The following is a 21133-nucleotide window of genomic DNA, read 5'->3' as shown; positions in this document are numbered from 1 at the left end:
TCTTTTTTTGGCTTGGTACAGTGCGCCCCCTAATTTTGCACATTGTAGTGCTCACAGGCAAGGTGAACCTACTAGGCATACTAGGAACCTACTACATACTGTATGCTGACTGTTTTCTTTATTAGAAACACCAACCCTTAGTTCCTCTCACTGGCTACTTTAAGAGCTCCACACATATCAAGTATTTCAGCAGATGTATTTCTCAGTGTATGGGTTTACAGGTCTTTAACAGGTTTTTAACATCAGAAGAAACACATATTACCATGGAAACAGCAGTTATTAGTCGGAACGTGTTGTTTTTTAGTAAAGTTATATTATCGTCCAAAAACATCTATTTTGCTACATCATTTGATGTACATTTCATGATCAATAGGCCAATAGACGTGATCCAAAAGTAAGTTGCCATTTTTTTGGCAGCAAAGATATGTTGGTTAATTCCAGACACTGTCTGGATACATTCAGTTTCACCAGCAGCTCATCTGATGTATGAAGGATTGCTTAGATGAACTAGGTATTAAATGATTACCTATCAAGAAGAGCTTTGGAACTGGTTAAGCCAACATATACACACAAACTCATAACAATGTGAAACAATGTGTTTCTGCATATTTATTTTTTTAACAAATAAACTGCCCAGTTAAAAAGCGTTACAGATTTCTTAATGTCAAAGACTGCATAATACTGTATGTGTACAACTACAGATTGTAGCCCATCTGTTTGCACATTTTGTCAGATGCTGTCTGTAGCCATGATTGGTCAGTTTCGCAGTAGACCACATATTATTTGGGAGTGTGAGTGGCAATGGTGTGCTGTGTATCAGGCGCAGTTCATCTGTTTTTGGATTGACAGAAGGATGAAGCATTGCTGAGTCCACACAAAATTTGCCAATATATATATTTTTTATTTAAAAATCAGTAGGTTGGGCTACATTTATACATTACATTCAGTGGCAGCTAATCACCTGCGAAGCAGACATTACAAAGCAATCCTATTTGTTAACAAAGTAAATCACGCATGAACTATGAACAGTCACCAACATAGCAATGTAAGATATGTACAGGTCTGTCAGAGGATTTGGCAGTATTGGTACAGTGTAGCAGGTCCCCAAACTGGGGATGAAGTAATAAAGCATTCCTCTGGTGTCTGAAAGCATGAGTCTGTAAAACAAAGCTGATATAAAAATGTGAACAATACAAAAGGTTGTGTACCGAAAGACTGCTCTACACTGCCCTGATCTGATAATGACACAATTTGAAAGCTTTGCTATAGAGGTATATGGCGATATATTGGGTGAATTGTATTAAACACAATCAGACTTCACCACACAAGGCTTATAATTTTGAACTGTATATCGTCACTGTCAAACAAAAACCCTGCTTCTCCAAAATAGCGACTTCACAGGATACAAAAGCAAAACGTCTGAACTTTCAATGGAAGTCAATATATTAAAAAAGCTTTATTTTAAGATGTTTGGGCGCATTTCTATTGGTCCATTCATCATGAAATTATGTAAACAACAACTTTCAGATTCAAATTATGTAAAACAGTTGAAAAAAATGTTTTGAGACAGTGACCTGGATAAAAATATTATTTATACTTACATCAGCATCTTCCAATGAACACATTGTAATAATCCGTATTAGTCTCGGTGTCAATTTAACTCTGAGATTATTTTTTTGATGCCTTATTGTTGCATGTGTTGGCTACACACAAACACATCAAATGACAGCTAAATATATTACTTTTTGCTGTAGAAGGCTGCTTAGCCTTTACATTAGACACTGTATATGAATATAAATATTTATACTACCTCCAATTAAATAATATTATTTTACACAATCTGATTTTACAGGCCTTTCCATTACGGATTACCAATAATTACTGCATTTCCCCAACCATGTAAGAGCAAATCAGTATCAGGACACTGTTCTGCCCCCTGCTGGTGAGCAGAGCTCACTGCCGACAAACTGCTCAGGTTCAGCTCAATACAGCACCAGCACTATGAAACGACAATGAAAAAGAGTCCGACACATTCATACTATTAACCTACTTTTCCCCTTTTAAAAAAATTTACAGATTGAAACCTGCCTGTGTCTGCTGTCTCCACTCCCTCAAACAGCACTGTCCAAGTAGAAATGACCTTTTTTGTTGCTGTTTGAGTTCAGCAGGGTGAGGAGGAGACCTGGTCATACTCGGGGCATTTGAGCAGGGCGGGGTAGCTGGCATTCATCTGGAGCGAGGCTTCACTGGAGATGTCTGAGGGGCTGCGACCCCGCGTCCACGCCTCCGGGTGCAGGAACTGCCCTGAGTAATCTGAGCAGTTGCTCAGGCGTGGCCGGTAGAAGCTTGGGTGTGGCTGGTACATCTCCTCAGCTGTGTAGCGCTTCATGAACAGATAAACGGACATGACGCCAGCACTCTGGAAGGAGAGAAGAAGCACACTGAGGAAAAACTGTCTCAGCTAACCCAGGGGTACACAACAAATGTGTAAAAATAAAATATGAAAGTGTCTTGTCCTATTGGCCCATTTTAGACGTTGTTTCTTGAAATAGGCAAACTTGACTGTCAAGGAGATATAAACTATATCTAAATATCCAAATATCTAGAGTGGATTTAAGATAAAAATATTTTGGTGGGGATCTACCATCTTTTCTAAATTTTAAATTAAATCTTGTTGTACAAAAAACATCTGCAATTGCTTCTAAAGTTAAATATAAGCCAGAACTGCTTCACTGGGACAAAGAATTGCATCAGGTTTCAGGTTTGAACTGAAATCTCAGTAAGTCTCACATTGTATGCTAGTTTCACTGAAAGGCTTTATTTCCAGCAACGACCAGAACAAGGCAAAAAGCACAGCTGTAGTGCAGACGTTTACCTCTGTGAGCAGGAAGGAGATGGCGGCAAAGGCGAAGGACCAGCCATACTTATAGCTGAAATAGGCCTCATTACTTTTAGTCCTGTTCAGCACCTCATCATTAATGCTGGAGATGTAGAGAACAAGACCCACCACCAAAGAAAGACCTTACAGAGAGCAAAAGAAAGAATAGAATAAGAATAGAATAATAGAATAATGAGAAGAACAATGTAGTCACACAGAAAAGCAAAGTGGCAAAGGCAGATAAAGTCCAGAGAAACTGGACTATCTACGACTCTGGCAGAGTCAAAATAAAGTAAAAGCCTTAGTATGGAATGGGAACTAGTGAAACAGTGAAAATCCTTTTCTTTACAAATTATATTAGCACCACCAAATGATCTGACTAGAAGTAGAAGCAAATTTGTATTAGTATGTCATCTGCCTCACTTGCTTAATTGATCATGTGCACTTGTAGAATTGCATGGACACAAAGGTTTACGCAAAAGCTTCAAATGAGTAGGTAACAGGTTTCTTTAAACGACGCCAAAGAAAAATCATTTTTGATTCCATAAAGAACCATTTTTGTAAAAGATATATATTTGTGTAAATAATCCTTGAAACATTAAAGGAGGTCAATGTAAATGTTCTTTGCCAATTTTAAGGTAATAAGAGGTAATAAAGGTAATAAATACCTCTGTCATTTTCATATGAAGGTGTCAACAAGGTCGATGTTACAGAGTTTCTATTTGGTATTATTTATTAAACCATTTCTTTATTTTTCAACAAATGGTTCTTTGGTTGTCTGTGAGGTGGTGGTGTGTGCCAGAGTGATTAATCATTAGTAGCATCTCACAAAGAGAAACTGGAGTAGTCACTCTCATTTTACACTATTTTACACTATTATGAATTTAGTTGGGCATAAAAGAAAAAGTAATTACTGACTGCCACTAACACTTTAAAATGTCTAAATAAAAAGGAGGAAAACTTTTTTTTAGTTAAGTAAAATCACAATTACACTTACAGTACAATTTCAATACAAACTGAATACACTATATTTATTTACATAATAGAAATTATTATTTAACATGCAAATTCAATTATGGCCTGCACAGCAGTACCTGACAGGATGAAGAAGATTCCAGAAACAAAGGCCAGTATGGTGCGATGGGGGCGGACGTGTCCAATGTTATTGAGCACAAAGCCGATGAACATGAAGAAAAGGCTGACCAGAGGGAAAGGTGTGGCTGAGCGGATCATCTCTGCATCAAAGAAACAAAAGTCAATGTAATTGCTGGGAAATTAACAACATTAGATTCATTTAGTTACTATATATATATATATATACACACACACATATACAGACACACTAAACAACTTTCAGTACTTTTTATGTGGTAAAAATATCAGCAAATATCAAAATGCAACAAATGCATCAGTTTATTCAGCAGATTTATTAGAAGCGTCTTATTAATATTATATGGCATACAACTTCTGTGTTCTCATTATCGTATTATGAAGTCTGCCAATATCCTGCCTTCTATCACCAGAATTGAAAGTGATTACAGGTGCTCGGCTCAAGATTGAAATCAGTAGCGTGGCTGAGACGGTTTAATTCTGTAGTCTGAATGTGAGTGTAAAACAGACAGAAGTTGACTCATAAGCAGCGAGTGTGAGCAGGATGTGTTATGGAAATTGATTAGACATGCTGCAGCAAGGATAGGATCTGCATCCTTCTTACAAAGGTCAGGAGAACTATCCCTTTCATCAGAAATCCATGTATCCAGTAATATAATGCCTTGGTGTGTGTGTGTCTCTTTTGAGTATGCTCAAAAATATAAACTGCAATGGACAGAAATCTTACAAAAAAATAAAAATAAAAAAATAAAAAAGGGTAATCAAAAGGCATTATTGCACGTAGCCTACAAGAAGCAACACTTCAAAATCTTAAAACAAACGTAGCTACGCGTTCTGACCACAAGATGGCACTACTTAACAAACTACTACTACTACAGTACACCACACAGCTACGATATCTTTCTGTTTCTGCCCTAAAACACCCATTAACGTCCATTCCATCCACTTAATCTACTTAAAAGGTTTATTCTCTCCGATGAGAAAGTAAAATATGCTGAAAGAAAAAAGAAGGCAAAATGCCGGAATGTTCGGTACAGTTGAATTTTTAATGACTGGTGTTCTCAGATGTGCAGTTCATTAAAAGTTGACCTGCAACTGAAATAATGGCTTCATCTATAATCAAATGTGGCTTAAAGAATCATATCGTAGAACCACAGCAATCCATTTTAGAATTTTAATCAAACAGACTTAAGACCTGAGCAAAACTTAAACAGGTTTTAACCCAGAGGACCATTAGGAGGTTAAATAAAGGCTAATCAAACAATCAGTGCTGGATTCTGCTTATGGTAATCCTAGGGGTCTGAAAGCTGATGGTGTGTTGTTGTTTATGTAGAGGCTTTATAAGTGTAAGCAGATAAAGGCAGATAAAAAAGACTTACTCAGGACACTGACTGTAGATTCACTGGTCAGCTGGACACTCATGGGCATGACATATTCAATAGTGAAGCAGCGGCCCATCTCCTCTCCTATTAGAGAGTCAGAGAAAGAGAGAGATCATTTTGACGTCAGAGAAAATGACGTTAACACTTTCAGTATGTACTGAAACTCACAGGATCATGGAGAGATCACACTCTAAAACACACTTACTCACTGACTCTGACTTGTTAGACAGTCTCATCACTCTCTCTCACACACACACACACACACACAAACCACCAAGTCAGGTTTTTCTCCTCTACTGGAGTAAGAATGCATTTAAATTGTTTTTTCAAGAAGAGTTCATTCTTCTATGTATGGTTGGTTACACTCTAAGCAACATTTACTGGAAGCACAAAGTCAAGTGAATGGTCTTAGGAGTGATTTTTGAATCGTTTTCAGGCACACTTAAAAGACTGGTTCATCCAGGTTTGCTTGATATGCCTTTTATTGGAATTCAGCATGGCGTTAAACCTGCAACCCCAGGCCTGTTCTTTCCCTTCTGTTTTCAGAGTGTGACATCACCAATCAGTGAGCTCCCACTTGCACCCCCACCTATGGCTCTCTTAAATGCACATGAATAAATGAGCTGTCCTGGCTGTGTACTAAATAAGACACAGAACAGATCTTTGACACATCAGATACGTCATCATTATTTTGAAATACCGTCCTCATTTGGTATGCAGCATTACCGTTATCCGGCCCAACCCTTGTATGGAAATAGATAGACAGACAGCTAGCTAAATACATAACAGAGACAGACAGACAGATAACTGAAACCAAAACCTTTAAGAATTGTCAACTTCTAATCTACTTAAAGACCACCTAAGGCTTGCAGCTCACACTGCCGGGCTACGTGACTGAGAGTGACTTCAAGCTCGCACATGGCCTATGCTAATCTGTACAAGCAGCACAGTGTGACTTCCAACCAAATGAGGTCTTGCCGTTTACCCATATGAGCACATTCACACGCTCCTCTCAGCAGCATATGCCAGAGTGCAGAGTAACGTGCATGTGCACACGTGCTATGTTGGAGATTCTTGCAGGTTCTGCATGGATAACATCAATTTAAATGATCGCTGGCTATCTATTCATCTTTGGACGGATTTAGGAAGATGTATGAACACGTGTGCTCGAATCCTTCTGCAGAGCTACAGGAGATGGCCCTTCATCACAGATACACTCCGAAATCCTGCCCTCCAGACAACTATTGCCATGGTAATGTCAAGGGACGATGATTAGAACAAAGGTATAGGGGCACCATTGTAGCCTTCCTAATAGCTCTATAGCCTCTGGATAAACAAAGACATGTAATGGTTAGGGGTGGTAGGAGTTAATCATTTTTGCATGCCAACATAAATCCACACCATTGTGCTGCAACACTCTACTGACCTTTTAAGTTGCTGATTTTTTTTTGTGTTGTTCCCTCAAGGTCCACAAAAAAACCCTCAAAGGTGTGGCTAAAAACAGATCTGTGTGCTACAATTGATGTACACTTCATTTTGCTAAATTCATTTCACATCTTAACTTCTGCAAACTCAAGAATTCAGCTATGCGTCTGTGCGATCAAGAAAGCCCTCTAGAACAATTCTCAGTGGTGATGCCAAAGGCGTTCTCTAGGAATGGAAGTAAGAGAACTAATTACTGTAAAAAACAACCGTTAATAATAATAAAAAAAAAACATATTTGGGGCAGCTGTGGCCTTAAGGTTAAGGAGAAGCATCCCTGTGACCAAAAGGTTGCCAGTTAGATCGCCTGAGCAAACAAGACACAAATGAAGTGCCCTTAAGCAAGGCAGCTAATCCCTCGTCTGCTCCCAGGGCACTGCAGCTAGGTCTGTCCAATGCTCTGGGCATGTGCACTCACTAGCGTTTGTATCTGTGTATTCACTGCACAGAAGGGTTAAATGCAGAGGTCAAATTCCAACGTGTGCAACACAAATGGCAAGAGTTCTTTTTTTCTGCTGTCCAGCTTATTATTAGCATCATTAGATTTGCTCATTTGCTTCTCTAGCTTATCTATCTATGTAACTGGGAATTGTTTTCTGTTCTTTGCTTCTGTGGAACACAGCCACTTAACTTCACACTCCATCTTTTGTCCTCTTGTGCAACACATCCACCTCCAGTTTTCTTTTGCTCTGGCACCTTATACCATTTCTGAAGTACTGAATTTTCTAGCCAACCTTGCAGAAAACCTGGCAGGGTAGTAAACCCCAGGTCACAATTTTCTCCCCAATCTAGCAGAGCCAAATTGACGCACCCTCTCACTTGCAATGGCCCCAACATCAGGAGGGTGAGGACGAGTACATGCCTTCTCCAATACATGTAAAGTCAGCCACCGCCTCTGCTGCCAATGTAGCATCACTAGGCAGCAAACAAGCTTGAAGGAACACTGAATCCTCAGCTCTGATACATCAGCCAACTAAGGCTTGTGCCGACCACCATCATGATATGGGTGATGAAGGGAAAGAGTGTGCCATCTACCATAGCCAATTGTGCTCTCTCAGGTTCTGGCTGCTGATGGCAAAACATAATAAAGTAGCATGACGCATTCAAACAAACCACAATGTGGGAATTGTGGGCTGATGCCGATATCAAACACTGTTCATGTACATATCTGCTGAGGCTGATACACAACCATTTATAAACACTGGACTAAAGGTTACAAATGCAGTAAAATAAATAAGACATAGATATTTTAGCATAGTAGCCCAACATCACCTCAACATTCTGCTCTCTGGGTACAATAACTACATCATAGAATTGAGAATTACTAAATCTAACATCTGTCCGATGTTGATCTTTTTCTGAAGGACCTATCTGCTGATACTGATATGATTGCAATATCATCAGTTATTAAACACACAAACACAGGACATAATTCCCCAAACAAAACATTTATTTAAAAGGACATCTGAAGAGAATGTAGATGTCTGTAGACATGTCTAAAGCTGTCTAAGGGCAGTGATGGTTCAGAACTTGGTTGCTGCACTGGGTTAGATTGCAGGGTTGTGGGTTTGATATCTAGGTCTGCTCACCTGCCACTACTGAGCTGTAACATACGGGTTGAGGCAGGCTGCATGTGCAGAGACACTTTAGCAATCTCATCAGGACAGGCAGAGGTCAAAACCAGAACCAACAACAAAAGAAACACAAAGACTCTTGGTAGCTTGGTAAGATCAAAGTGACTTCACAGAGAATCCCCAATACTGAGGTGCTTAGGAGGAGTCATATTCAGTCCAGTCATGAGCAGCACCTGTGTGCTGGAAATGAGCCTCAGGTGAAGGGTGGAACACAGCTCATGCACACTGGAGCACATGACCTGAGGCCAGCAGAGGGAGACATTACATGGGCAGCTTAGCAAGGTTCTTTAGCTTATCTTAGCTTGTTTCCAAGTTAGTATATCTAAATGTCATACTTTATAAGTTAAATAAAAATAAAGGTACTTAACTTAGAGCCTGATTTTATAAAGGACTAATTGCCATTTTTTACAGTAACTATGTAAAGAAAAATAACCTTACAGCATGTCTGCAGTTAAGATGGTGTTTCTCTTATTCTTGCTAATCCTAACAAGTTCAGAAATGTTAATTAAAGGTATCTAAACTTTAAGAATACACGATACACTAGAGACGCTTGTCTCAAGACAACAAAGCTTACTCATCTCTCTTTTCTGTTGCGGTTTTCAACAGATGTACACAGAGTGTTTTTCTCCCCTCATACTGCTGATTCAAAACACTGCACTGCTTTTCACAACGCTATCTATTCTTTATCCTCTCCTTTCCATCCCTCACTTTTCCTCCCACAGATTGTAGTTCATACATGTCCAACATTTCCTGTGAAATGAAGGGTAGTAAAAGGGTGCTGAAGTAACAGCCCAACCGTTTACTTTTCTTACAGGGTGTGACCAATACTTTCCATTGTCCGTTTCCATTATTGATTTGTGCAGAAATAATTCAATGCAATAATGCAAATAACAGTGACTCACTACTACATTTAACAGCAGGGAAAACACCTAGATCATCTTTTTCAGCTTGATATTTAATATATGACTTTTCCTAGAGTTCCTTTTCCAACATTAGGAAAAGTAAAACATCACCTTTTCATACTTCTATGACAGCTGTATGCCACTGGGGTGTAGGTACACATATGCTCATTGTGCAATGACAGGGTGGTCGTATAGAATGTTGGGGAAGGTGTAGTGTGTACAAATACTTTGATGGGACTGTATGCTGTGGGTTTGTGTGTGTGTTTTGTTAAATGTAATGGAGCTACTGTTGAGCAGAACAGACATATCATATTGCATGGTATTGTACGACACTCATTGACATTTCAAGGTAGAATGAACAAATTGGTAATGACTTCTGACCCAAACCACATCACTCCATTTAACTCTGTCTACCATTATTCTTTGTCCTTCCATCCACTTACAGAAACCTGATTTCAGTTTGGCTGGAATCACTAAGCCTTAGACAAATGTTGAGGTCTTGAGCAAGTGGATAAGGCAGCACTTCAGACTGAAAGCACACATCTATCTAGGCTTGTTATCCCCTCTCTCACCCCCTTGTTTTCTGATCTCACTGATGCTGATAGACCTTGCAAACCATTGAACTCAGTGATCAAAAGAACAAAACACAATTTCACTGTATAGTGTCCAAGCCTGCTCTTCTTTGTTCTCTCTACCAACCGAGCCACACAAGAAACACAGTGATGTTGCAACTCCTTCTGTTTTCTATTTTACAGTCAAAAAGCAGGATAGCAATTCCTCTTTGGACTCAAAGCACATGCTCTCCTGAACACTGATATTTTTAGACTAGATTATTCCATTAATTTTTGCTTTCCACAGTCTTAGAATGGACTTTGGTTTGCCAACTTAATCAGAAGCTATTAACCCTAAATGCTGCTACTTAGCATTGCAACTATCACATATCTGCAAAAGCTAATAAACACATATTTGACTAACTGCAGGAAAAGAAAACGTCTAAACGAAGTCTAAATTATAGTATTTATACTTATTTTGTAAGTGATAGCACAGGTGCTAGGAGACTAAAAATGAAAACTAGAAATAGACTACAATTATAGCAGCATGTAATCAGATACATCTAAAACCCAGTATTTAAAAGTAGCCATGGTACATCACAATGCTTTTGTGTGGAAGGATGCAATGGAAACTGTCTATTTAGATTATCTAATTAATTTAAATTTTCTGGCAATTGTTTGATGGTTTGATTGTGCGGTTTTTATGGGGTAGTTACTGCTGAAAAACACAGTCTGTTCAGCTCAAACTGGATGGATTGGCTAAGCCGATTAACCAGCTTTCTTTAATAACACAGTCTTTAGTTTACGAAATACAGGGAGCGTCACAGGATGCAGCACAGGGAGTGGGCGAATGGTTCTGTGGTTGGATCAAAGTCTGCTGGGAAGAAGCAAGTGTTTCAGCAGTAGGAAACACTTATAGCAGGTAACAGCATCTCAGGGGATAGCTATATCCCATCAGCTTGATTTTATCTAAGGTCTGGTCAATTACCTTAATTTTGGCAACTTTGGCAACACTGGACATTACTTACTCAGCATCAAAGTATCTTCAGTAAAACTAACCAGGGCTATTGTTTTGAACAGCCAACCTGTTATCCCAGGAGGAAACTTCAATAACACTGTGTTGCTCATCACACCTGATGAGCTTACAAAGTCACAACAGCTCTATATATCAGCCGAACCTGACGATAAATTTAGACTACAGAAAATGGAGGACTGTGTAAAGGATATAAAACTCTCGATGTCACATAAATTCCTTCTTCTTAACAGTAACAAAAATGAGGTTCTCCTTTTAGGTCCATAGACATAAACTATCAGACTTAATGTTAGACTTGGCTGATGCTTCCATTATTCCTGGTGTAGCAGATAAAAATCTTGGCATCATATTCGATTCAGATCTATCATTTGAGCAACATATAGCCAATATTAGTAGGACAGCCTTAATGCTGCTTAGTAACATCACCAAACTAAGGAACTCTCTATCTCTACAGGTTGCAGAAAAGCTAGTACACGCTTTTATTACCACAAGGCTGGATTACTGCAACGCACGTTTGTCACGTTGCAGGAACCTCAATACACTTCAATTAGTTCAAAATGCTGCAGCCAGGGTCCTTACTAAAACTATAAAATTTGACCATATCAGTCCAGTTCTATCAGCACTGCATTGTCTCCCAGTTAAATTTCGTATTGATTACAAAATTCTTCTATTAACATATAAAGCCCTACATGGCCTCGCTCCTGAATACCTGCAGGATCTTTTTACTTATTATGAACCATCAAGAATACTTAGATCTCAGGGTGCTGGTTTCTTAGTAGTTCCCGAAATTCAGAAAACCTCAGCAGGGGGAAGAGCCTTTTCTTATAAAGCCCCCAACTCTGGAATAACCTTCCAGATAATGTTCGGGACTCTTCTGGACAATCTTTAAATCTAGGCTGAAAACTATGTTTAGTTTAGCTTTTGGTAATTAATGTTTCCCCTGAGATAAAGGTTGCAGGTCCAGGGGTTCATGGACCCATGGAATTGTAGTACACTGCACGCGATCACTCAGGTTTGTGGACGGTGGAGCAGATGGACGCTAGCGTTTCTGGGTGCTCCTGTGTCTGTGTTACCTTCTGGCTCTCTCCTTTTAATTAGGCTGTAGTCAGACCTGCCAGAGTTGTCAAACACACTCTGATACTGCTCTACATTCTCTGCTCTCTATAAAATCCTCTCAGAACTAACTCTGTCTCTTTACCTTCTCAGAGTAAATGGCCACCCAGCCTGACCTGCTGAAAGATTGCCCGCTGAGGTCCCCTCTACTTGCGTCAGACCAGCTGCCACCTACCAGTCCGACCAGCAGGCCCTGCCCCCACCCATGCCAGAGCAGCGCCACACCCTCCTACCACTGCTACCTGTCTAATGACCATGTTAAAACCTAAATGGACTCTTAACTATCTGCCTCTATTAATATCACCACTATTAACCATCATTAACCATCATCACTCTGACCATCACTGCCATGAGCATATGTTCAACATGAGCCTGAAACTGGGAAGAGTACCACAGCTGTGGAAAACATCTTGTGTGGTACCTGTGCCCAAAACACAGCACCCAAAGGACCTAAACAGCTACAGGCCAGTGGCACTGACTTCCCATCTGATAAAGTCACTGGAGAGGCTGGTCCTCAACCACATCCGCCCTCTGGTGAGCCCATCCATGGACCCTCTTCAGTTCGCCTACCAGCCTGGTGTCGGGGTGGATGATGCTGTCATCTATCTTCTACACAGAGCTCTTTCTCACCTGGAGAAGCCCGGCAGCACTGTGAGGATCACCTTCTTCGATTTCTCCAGTGCTTTTAACACCATACAGCCAGGCCTCCTAAAGGACAAGTTGGGACATTGTGGAGTGGACAGTCACCTGTCAAACTGGATACTGGACTACCTCACCAACCGACCACAGTATGTGAGGGCACGGGACTGTGTCTCTGACTTGGTGGTCAGCAGCACAGGAGCCCCTCAAGGAACGGTCTTGGCACCGTTCCTCTTCACCCTGTACACTGCTGACTTCATGTACAGCTCACCGACCTGTCACCTCCAGAAGTTCTCTGATGACTCAGCGATAGTCGGCCTCATATCCAATGAGGAGGACAGCGAGTACAGAGAACTTATTCAGGACTTTGTGGACTGGTGTCTGCAGAACCATCTGCAGATAAACGCTGGAAAAACCAAAGAACTGGTGGTGGATTTCCGCAGGTGCAGACACCCCCCTCCATCAGTGAACATCCGGGGTATGAACATCGAGAGTGTGGACTCTTATAAATACCTGGGTGTTCATCTGAACAACAAACTGGACTGGTCAGTCAACACTGCAGCTCTCTACAAGAAAGGCCAGAGCAGACTCTACCTGCTGAGGAGATTGAGGTCCTTTGGAGTGCAGGGAGCACTTCTGAGGACGTTCTTCGACACAGTGGTGGCATCTGCCATCTTTTATGGAGTGGTCTGCTGGGGCAGTAGCATCTTGACGGCAGATAAGAAGAGACTGGACAAACTCATAAAGAGGGCCGGCTCTGTCCTGGGGTGCTTCTTAGACCCAGTGCAGGTGGTGGGAGACAGGAGGATGACAACCAAGCTGGCATCCATGCTGGAGAACAGCTCCCACCCCATGCATGAGACTCTGGCAGCACTGGGCAGCTCCTTTAGCGACAGGCTGCTTCACCCCAAGTGTGTGAAGGAGCGGTATCGCAGGTCCTTCCTTCCTGCTGCCGTCAGACTGCACAACCAGCACTGCTTCCAGCGGACCACATACACACACTTAACTACACACACATGTTCATGTTCAGGGAATACTATGTGCAATATCCCACCCCCATGTGCAATTAAGAGTCTTTTGCTGTAAATAATATTGTTTATTGCTTTTTTAATTCTTATTTATATTGTGTATATAGTGTAAATTATTTATTTATCTACATTTTTGTAACTGAGTGTCCTGCTATCCTTTTCTGCTGTTACACTGTGAATTTCCCCACTGCGGGACTAATAAAGGACTATCTTATCTTATGACTATATTAAGTTCTACTACACCATGATTATTATATTATGATTATGATCAGAGCAGTTCAACAGTACAGATGGTTTGGTGACTTTTATCAATAATTTATAAATAGTTAAGTATAAATAGAGAAGGATGGGTCCCCCTTGTGAGTCTTGGTTCCTCCCAAGGTTTCTTCCTCCAGCTCTGAGGGAGTTTTTCCTTGCCACTGTCGCCATTGGCTTACTCACTAGGGGTCTTGGATTTTCATGTCTTCTTATGTTATTTCTTTCTCTCTTTATGTCTTCTACTAATCATGTAAAGCTGCTTTGTGACAACAACATTTGTAAAAAGCGCTATACAAATAAATTTGACTTTAACAGCCAGATATTTACGCTGATAAAACCTGTACATTGAATACATGTACTGTGATAGCCTATAGGAGGCTTTTGGAGCCAATACAAATATACAGGCTGGTCACAAATGACTATTAGCTTACTGTAGCCAATGTCAGCATTATAGCAGCATATTGGTGAGAATGGCGGAAAATGGAGCAAATCTGGAAATTTCAGAGCTGTCTGAATGCAGCAAAAACTCTGTTCATTTTACTCACCTGCCAGGAAGCAGACCCTCCAGAGGCCGGAGTGCAATGACGTGTGGATGTCGGTGGTCTGATTGAGGGGCAAAATGACCCCCTCCTCCAGGTAGAGCCAGTAGTCGGTGCTGACGGCGATGCCCAGCAGCCCCAGCCCGCACACCGCGAACACGCTGCTCAGCAGGGTCAGAGCTTTCCTGCCACACACGCTCATACCACCCAGCCTTCAGCAGGGGGCGCCCGCAGAACAGCTGGAATCTGGTTGACGGAAATGAAGAGGGGAAGGGGGAGTGAAAAACAGATGGGCCATTATAGCGGATTTCATTGTAAAGTGAGAGCAAGTTGTTGATGAGTGTGTCAGAGAAACACTTCTTTTCCTCTTCCGAAAGATCTGAAAGATGCCGTGAGTCACGCAGGGCCCGGAATAAACATGCAGGAAGAGGAGAAATAAGGGGACTGGAGTGCACATACCGAGGATGGCACTGCTGTCAGATGCGCGCAGATGTGGAAAGCAGACAGCACAGCACTAATGGATTCTGTTCAAATGTTCTGTTCTGTTCACAAGGCTCATTGACAGAGCTATTCTGGAGCATCACACACACACACATGCACAAGTTTAGATTCCAGTGTTCCAGTGTGGTTATTACTGTGGTAACAGTTACTGTAGTTACTGTAGCTTTATATGCTTCACCCAAACCCAACCTACCCTTCATCTCAGTAACCAAAAGAAAATGTTGGTGCTCTCATACATTTTTAAATAAAAGCGTCACCAATCAAATGTTCACGTTTGAGCTTTTTCATCATCCTGAGGATATATAGTTTCTACAAAGTGCTAAACATAAGTCCACACCCTCCTCTCATAAACATGAGATGACATGCATGACCCACTTATGGTTCAGCTTCAGTTCACAGACACTGACATTCTGCTTCTGATTTACATGATACAGTCCAAAATGTATAGGACCATCAATAATGGCAAGCCATCTTGGACCAAAGGCAAGAAAGCAGAACCCAAACCAATTATACTGCCACCCCCATGCTTCACGGTTGGGATGACGTTCCAATTTTGGACTGCAGTGTTTTGTATTCATTTGTCCACAGAACTTCCAGTAGGCTTTGGGCTTATCAATGTGCTTTTGAGCAAACTTCAGTCGGGGCAGCAGGGGAAGTGTCTCACTGCTTGCCTTATAGTGAACACTGACATTACCCAATGCAAGAAATGTTCTTACATGTTAGCCTGGGTCTCTTTGTCACTTTCTGTATTATTATTCGGAATGTACTTTGTTTGAGGCATTGCATACTTTCCTAAACCCGCATATATAAAGACCAGACTTTGAAAAAAAGAAATGAGATACAAGGGTTTGTAGTAAATCAACATTTAGTTGCTTTGATGGGAAATTCCATAAATTTTTCAAAATGCGTAACTCAAAGATTGAGTTGAAAACAAAGTCATTTAGCGTAGTCTGATCTTGAGACCGTAGAGAAACTTTACAGTGGGAACCAGGCGTCGCAGAGCCTACAACACTAATACAGTCTTTTTATTTTAGCCATTTTAACCCACACTAGTTCTATTATTGTTAATAATCACAGACAAAATGTATGCATCATTTCTTCTCTTGGTTCTTGGCTCTCCCTGGTATTTCCACCCACAGAATCTGCTGGTCTCCTGGCCTCTCAACATGCTTGTTAGGGGGTGCGGATAACAAGTGTGAGGAGTGAGCAGGTGCCTTTACCGCTGTTACCCCAACGGAGACACCAACATATGGGAGGTTGCTACCCAGCACTACATAACAGTTGGATAAATACTCTCTATTTCATCATCAGCTGAGGCGTAATTACAGACACAGCAGAACTGAAACTTTAAACTAGGGTGATATAAAAAATACTATATCACAATATTCATATTTTTTATGCTATACGAAATCACAATACATGTAATCACCGACTAAATACATCAGTAGCTACAAATTCTTAAAAACTACTATTCAGATACTCTTTCATTCTGAATACAGCTGGCTGCAATCCATTGTTTGTAATGAAACCTGCAGTTGATCAATGTTTATTAAGCACTAACAAAATCCTCAATATGCTTAGAAAAGCATATTGTGAATCACAATAACAAAGTTTATCATGATACGATACGATACGACGTCATATTGCCCAGATCTACTTTTAACCTCCTGGGGGTGCACAAGCCAGGGATGCAACAGCAAAAGCGTATTGAGATATTATGTTTTGCAATACTGTATTGATTCTCAAAAACAAAGTATTTACATGTAAAGCTTGGTCACCACTAGATATCAGTGTTGCCCATATGGTGGCATATGGTGGTGTGTTTCTGTACTGTGTTATGGAAAATTATATTATAACCACATTATAATTTTATGTTGATTCATAATAGACTCATTTAAAATCCACTCATTTATTGTAATCATGCTTAGCCTTGTGATAGTGTGTGCTAACTATAATCATGTGTTGGCCTTGCAACTGCCTGTACGGCATATGTTAAATTGCTCTTCTCTTTCCATGAAACACTGTTGTTTTTCCTAGCATAGATTACAGCTGCATTGGGAGTGCACCTGACGTACTTACAGCCTATCTTAACCTGCTAGTAACCTCTCGACCCGGACAATGTGTCCTCTCAGGCGCCAGCACTCCTGAACAATGTATCTCTTCAGACGTTGGCGTCACCCTCTCCTCCTCCCTTTTCTCAACTCCCTAATCTATACTATAAATATGTATGTTAAATGCTTTTACCTCAGTCTGTATCGTGGTCACGAGCTGCGTGCAGACTCAATAAAACTTTGCTACTCAATGCATATTCTTGTCTGCCTTATCGATTCTTGACAGAATTCCACGACAACTGTGACAGTTTTCATAAAATAATAATAAACATTATTGCGCCTCTAAAGTGTATCGTATCATCAGGTTCTCGTTAATACACAGCCCTAATACACATAGACAACACACATACAAGCAGCACAGGCTTGGACACTTAGTCACCAATTTCTACAGCAGTTGGCAGTGTAGAGTTCTAAGAGCTCTCTGTTTACAGTGCTCCTGTGGTGATTAATAAAGTCACGCACTTGAAGTAATTCAGCCGATGACATTTGGTCAGTTAGGAAACCAATGACCTGTGTGAAATTTAAGATGCCGTGACAATTTACGACAATTTAATAAAGAACCCCGTCTGTCCTCACATGAGTCACTGTTCAGCAGCTCAAACGAGGGGGAGGATTCACCTGTTAGTGAGGTGGGCTGAGCTCAGGCTGAGTGCAGGCTGGCCAGAGTCTGCAAACCTGCGGCACTCAGGAGCAGACTGGAGCTGCCAGTTGCTGAACCATTATCATTACTGTTACTGACGTGCAGCCTGTTACATTCCTGACTCGCTCTCTTTCTGCCTCTCCCTCTCCTTTTCTCTGGCTTTCTCTTTTGTCCCCCTCCTTGAGCTTCATCTTGTCTGCTCTCACTCTCTTTCACCTCCGTTAACCCTCGTTTCTCTATCCCTCTTTATCTTCATCTCCCTTTTCTATCGCTTTCTCTCTGTAGTATATACATATCCCTCTTTCTCTCTTTCTCATATTTCACTCTCCATTCAGTCTTTCCCTCCAGCTCTCCTATACACATGTATGAACCCCATGTACACACACACACACACACACACGGCTGACAGCGTCTGTCATGATGTGAGATGTCAGATTAGAGGGTGACTAACAGGAGCTGACTGCACACACAGCACAGTGAAGAGCCAATGACCAATGAAAGCGAACACACACACACACACACACACACACGCACTCTTGTGTGGTGAGGGTGAGCTTCAGATTGAAGTCAGTAAATTGCAGGACTGGGCTGGTACTGCTGGATCGCCTGGTTCCTGTATGAAACACTGACACTAAAGGAAAATTGACAGCTGACCACCAGTGAGCACGGTGAGAAGTCCTTCAGCTCTGGATTTTCAGGATTCTGGTGTGCAGCCCAATTTCTATATTTTTCAAATCAAATTGAATGTATTTGAATAGCGCTTTTAACAGTTTTTAGCGTTTTTAGAATCAGTAAAAAGACAAGAAATCAACACCATAAAAATACATGAACCCCAAGACCCCTGTGTGAACAAGCCAGCAAGCCAAAGGGCCACAGTGGCAAGGCAGTGCCCCCCCGCACCCCACCCCTCCTCAGAGCTGGTGCGAAAAACCTTGGGAGGAACCAAGACTCACAAGGGGGAGTTATTTATTAATATTATTAATAAAATATTTACACATATAACTCTTATATACATATATATTTCCCAGCGTTCCAGTAAGGCATAGATATGAAGTGAAGTACTCTAAAAAAGTAAAAGGCACGTGTGTCACACCTCAGAATGACAAGCACACACACACACACACACACACAAATATAGCACCATTTTTGTAAAAGAGTGAAAGTAAATGTACGTGTAATTAACCTTTACACTCTTCATAGAGCCACACGTCTACACTGTCACACTGCACAAACCTCCAAAACGTCCAGAAGCTTCTTTCCTTCTCTTGTAAAGTTCCGTATTTCTACCTTTAGAAAAGTACATTTTGCCTCCTGACTAAGCATTAATGTTCAGTTTACCCTGAAAATCATCCCTAAAGCACACGTCCACGCTTCTGCTGGGCTGCTCTCTCCCACCGAGCGCCTCGCTGTGCTGCTAGCTGCTAGCGCTCCTCCGTTTCCAGTGGAGTGGAAAACCCCCCAGTAAGAAGCTGGTGAACATGAAGTTGGGCTCAGGGTGATGACAGGCGCTCGCATTAATATTTTATGGATTTAATAGCAGCGTTTACCGCCTGTAAATCTCACTGCGCTGTGGGAAGTTCGCCACGACTGAACTGAAGACGCCAACGACCCTCGTTTCCAGTCAAGAAGGCAGAGACACTCATAAAGCTCTACACCAGATATTAAACAGCGCGAGATGCGGACGCTCCTTACCTGAGATCGAGGAGCGAGCGGTGGGAGTGCACGAGGCTTCGACCCAGCGTTACCAGCGGAACTCTTCACTGTGCTGGAATCGCGCGCTGCTCTCTGAAGCGCCCCCCCCCCATCTCTCCCTCCCTCCCTCCCTCCCTCCCTCCTCCACGGTGTCTCTGCGTCACATCACCCCCACCCACCCATCTTTCACTACACTCCTCAGCTCACATGCTGCATGCGCTGCAAGCAGCCATGCTTACTAACTAGGATGTAGATGTCCTGGATGAGGAAGGATTCCAGCGCTTAAACACAGCTGGAGTCCACTCAGCACTTCATTACCACTTACAGCAGCATTATGTGAGAGTGGGTATTTCCTGCTGGCTTTTCACACGCATTTCTGGACAAGCTGAGAGATCCGGAGCAGTCACTGAAAGTTAAAGAAGCTTGCAGACTGAGGCGTAGAGAACTATTACAGGTTTTACGTGAATATTACGCAGTTATAGGCAGCTACATAGTACAGTGCCGAGCCTGGAGTAGCCAAGCTTTTTTTTTTTTTTAAATAAAGGTGCCAAAATGTGACGACTACTCAGTTCTAGCTCAGTTTAGCTCATATCATAACCGTAACACATTTGATCATGGAGTCCGTTGGGGAGCATCTCAGTGTTAGAGCCAGGTGTGCCGGATCTGAACTCTCCAGGATGGGGCAAGTATGCACCACAAGTGAAAAGGGGTTATTTGAGTGGTAACAATAGTGAAACGCTTTTTTAGTGCTCTTAAAAACAATTCAGTGCAAAACTATCTGCAAGAGGTTTTCTTTGTATAAGAAGAACCATTTTACCAGACAAAGAACCATACATGTATTCAAATGGTACTGAACCACTCATCAAAAATTAATAGTGGATTTTTATTATTTCTATTAGTGTAAAACAAGCATCCATCTTGTGTCATTTTTGGAAATGTGAGAGTGTGAAGAACCTTTTCACAATTCACAGAACCACCACATAATGTAAAATGTGTATACACTGATTTAATTTTTTTTTTTTTTAAATATCTAAACTGAGAACCATTTCTGAAGCTTAATTCTGAAGCAATTTTCCAAACTATTAAGAACCTTTTTTGGCTTCTTAGGGAACCTTTCAAAGGGTAGTTCTGTTAACAGCAATTTCCATTAATGGAATGTGAGTTAGAAGAGCCTGTGTTTAACACATAAAGGTTCCTATAAGCATATATGTCTAATCCTGATGAAGTTTAAAGAGCCTATAGACAATGTAAAAGATCTGAATCTGATCCTGTAATAAATCTAGTCTGAAATAGCACACACACACACACACACACACACACACTGTGTGATGTTGTTAGCTGTGTGTGTCGTCCTGTGTGCTAGTAGAGTTTTGGAGTAGCTTCAGCTTTCAGCTTTCAGCTGCTTGTCTTAAGTGAAGTGCCTCAATTGGAAATTTCTACTTTTAAAGTTCAGTAAATTCTAAAGAAAAAAGTATCTAGGAGTGTAAGATTGCAGGGAAGCCCATAAAGAAGGTTGGTCACGGTTCTCAGACCCCTTTTCGTTGAATTAAAAGTATCTTGGATCATCTACAATGTCCACATAAATTAGAGTGTTTAAACAAAGTAAGAAGTAACTTATACACTCCAAATCTCCAAATGTT

The 21133-nt window shown here is 41.2% G+C and overlaps 1 protein-coding gene across 1 annotated transcript; it reads right to left on the bottom strand.

Annotated features, from left to right (window-relative positions):
- Positions 1-880: 880 nt before the first annotated feature.
- On the bottom strand, positions 881-19593 carry cacng5b (calcium channel, voltage-dependent, gamma subunit 5b). The gene is made up of 6 exons (XM_072692874.1): positions 19494-19593; positions 14556-14795; positions 5368-5454; positions 3973-4113; positions 2876-3021; positions 881-2419 (listed from the first exon to the last, which is right to left on the bottom strand). The coding sequence occupies exons 2-6, from the start codon at positions 14749-14751 to the stop codon at positions 2162-2164; spliced, it is 828 nt and encodes a 275-aa protein (XP_072548975.1). The 5' UTR covers positions 14752-14795; positions 19494-19593; the 3' UTR covers positions 881-2161.
- Positions 19594-21133: the final 1540 nt, after the last annotated feature.

This window comes from Salminus brasiliensis, chromosome 12 (assembly GCF_030463535.1).
Source record: "Salminus brasiliensis chromosome 12, fSalBra1.hap2, whole genome shotgun sequence".
In the NCBI taxonomy this organism is placed as follows: Eukaryota; Metazoa; Chordata; class Actinopteri; order Characiformes; family Bryconidae; genus Salminus; species Salminus brasiliensis.
Note: the sequence above shows the minus strand (reverse complement) of the source record. Positions and strands in the feature narration are given on the sequence as shown.

Excerpts from the sequence above, each read along its gene's own strand:
- cacng5b (XM_072692874.1), bottom strand. The coding sequence starts at position 14,751 with ATGAGCGTGTGTGGCAGGAAAGCTCTGACCCTGCTGAGCAGCGTGTTC. Across the intron at positions 5,455-14,555 it reads GAGGGTCTGCTTCCTGGCAG|GAGAGGAGATGGGCCGCTGC; the intron begins GTGAGTAAAATG and ends ACTCTCTAATAG. Across the intron at positions 2,420-2,875 it reads TCTCCTTCCTGCTCACAGAG|AGTGCTGGCGTCATGTCCGT; the intron begins GTAAACGTCTGC and ends CTCTCCTTCCAG.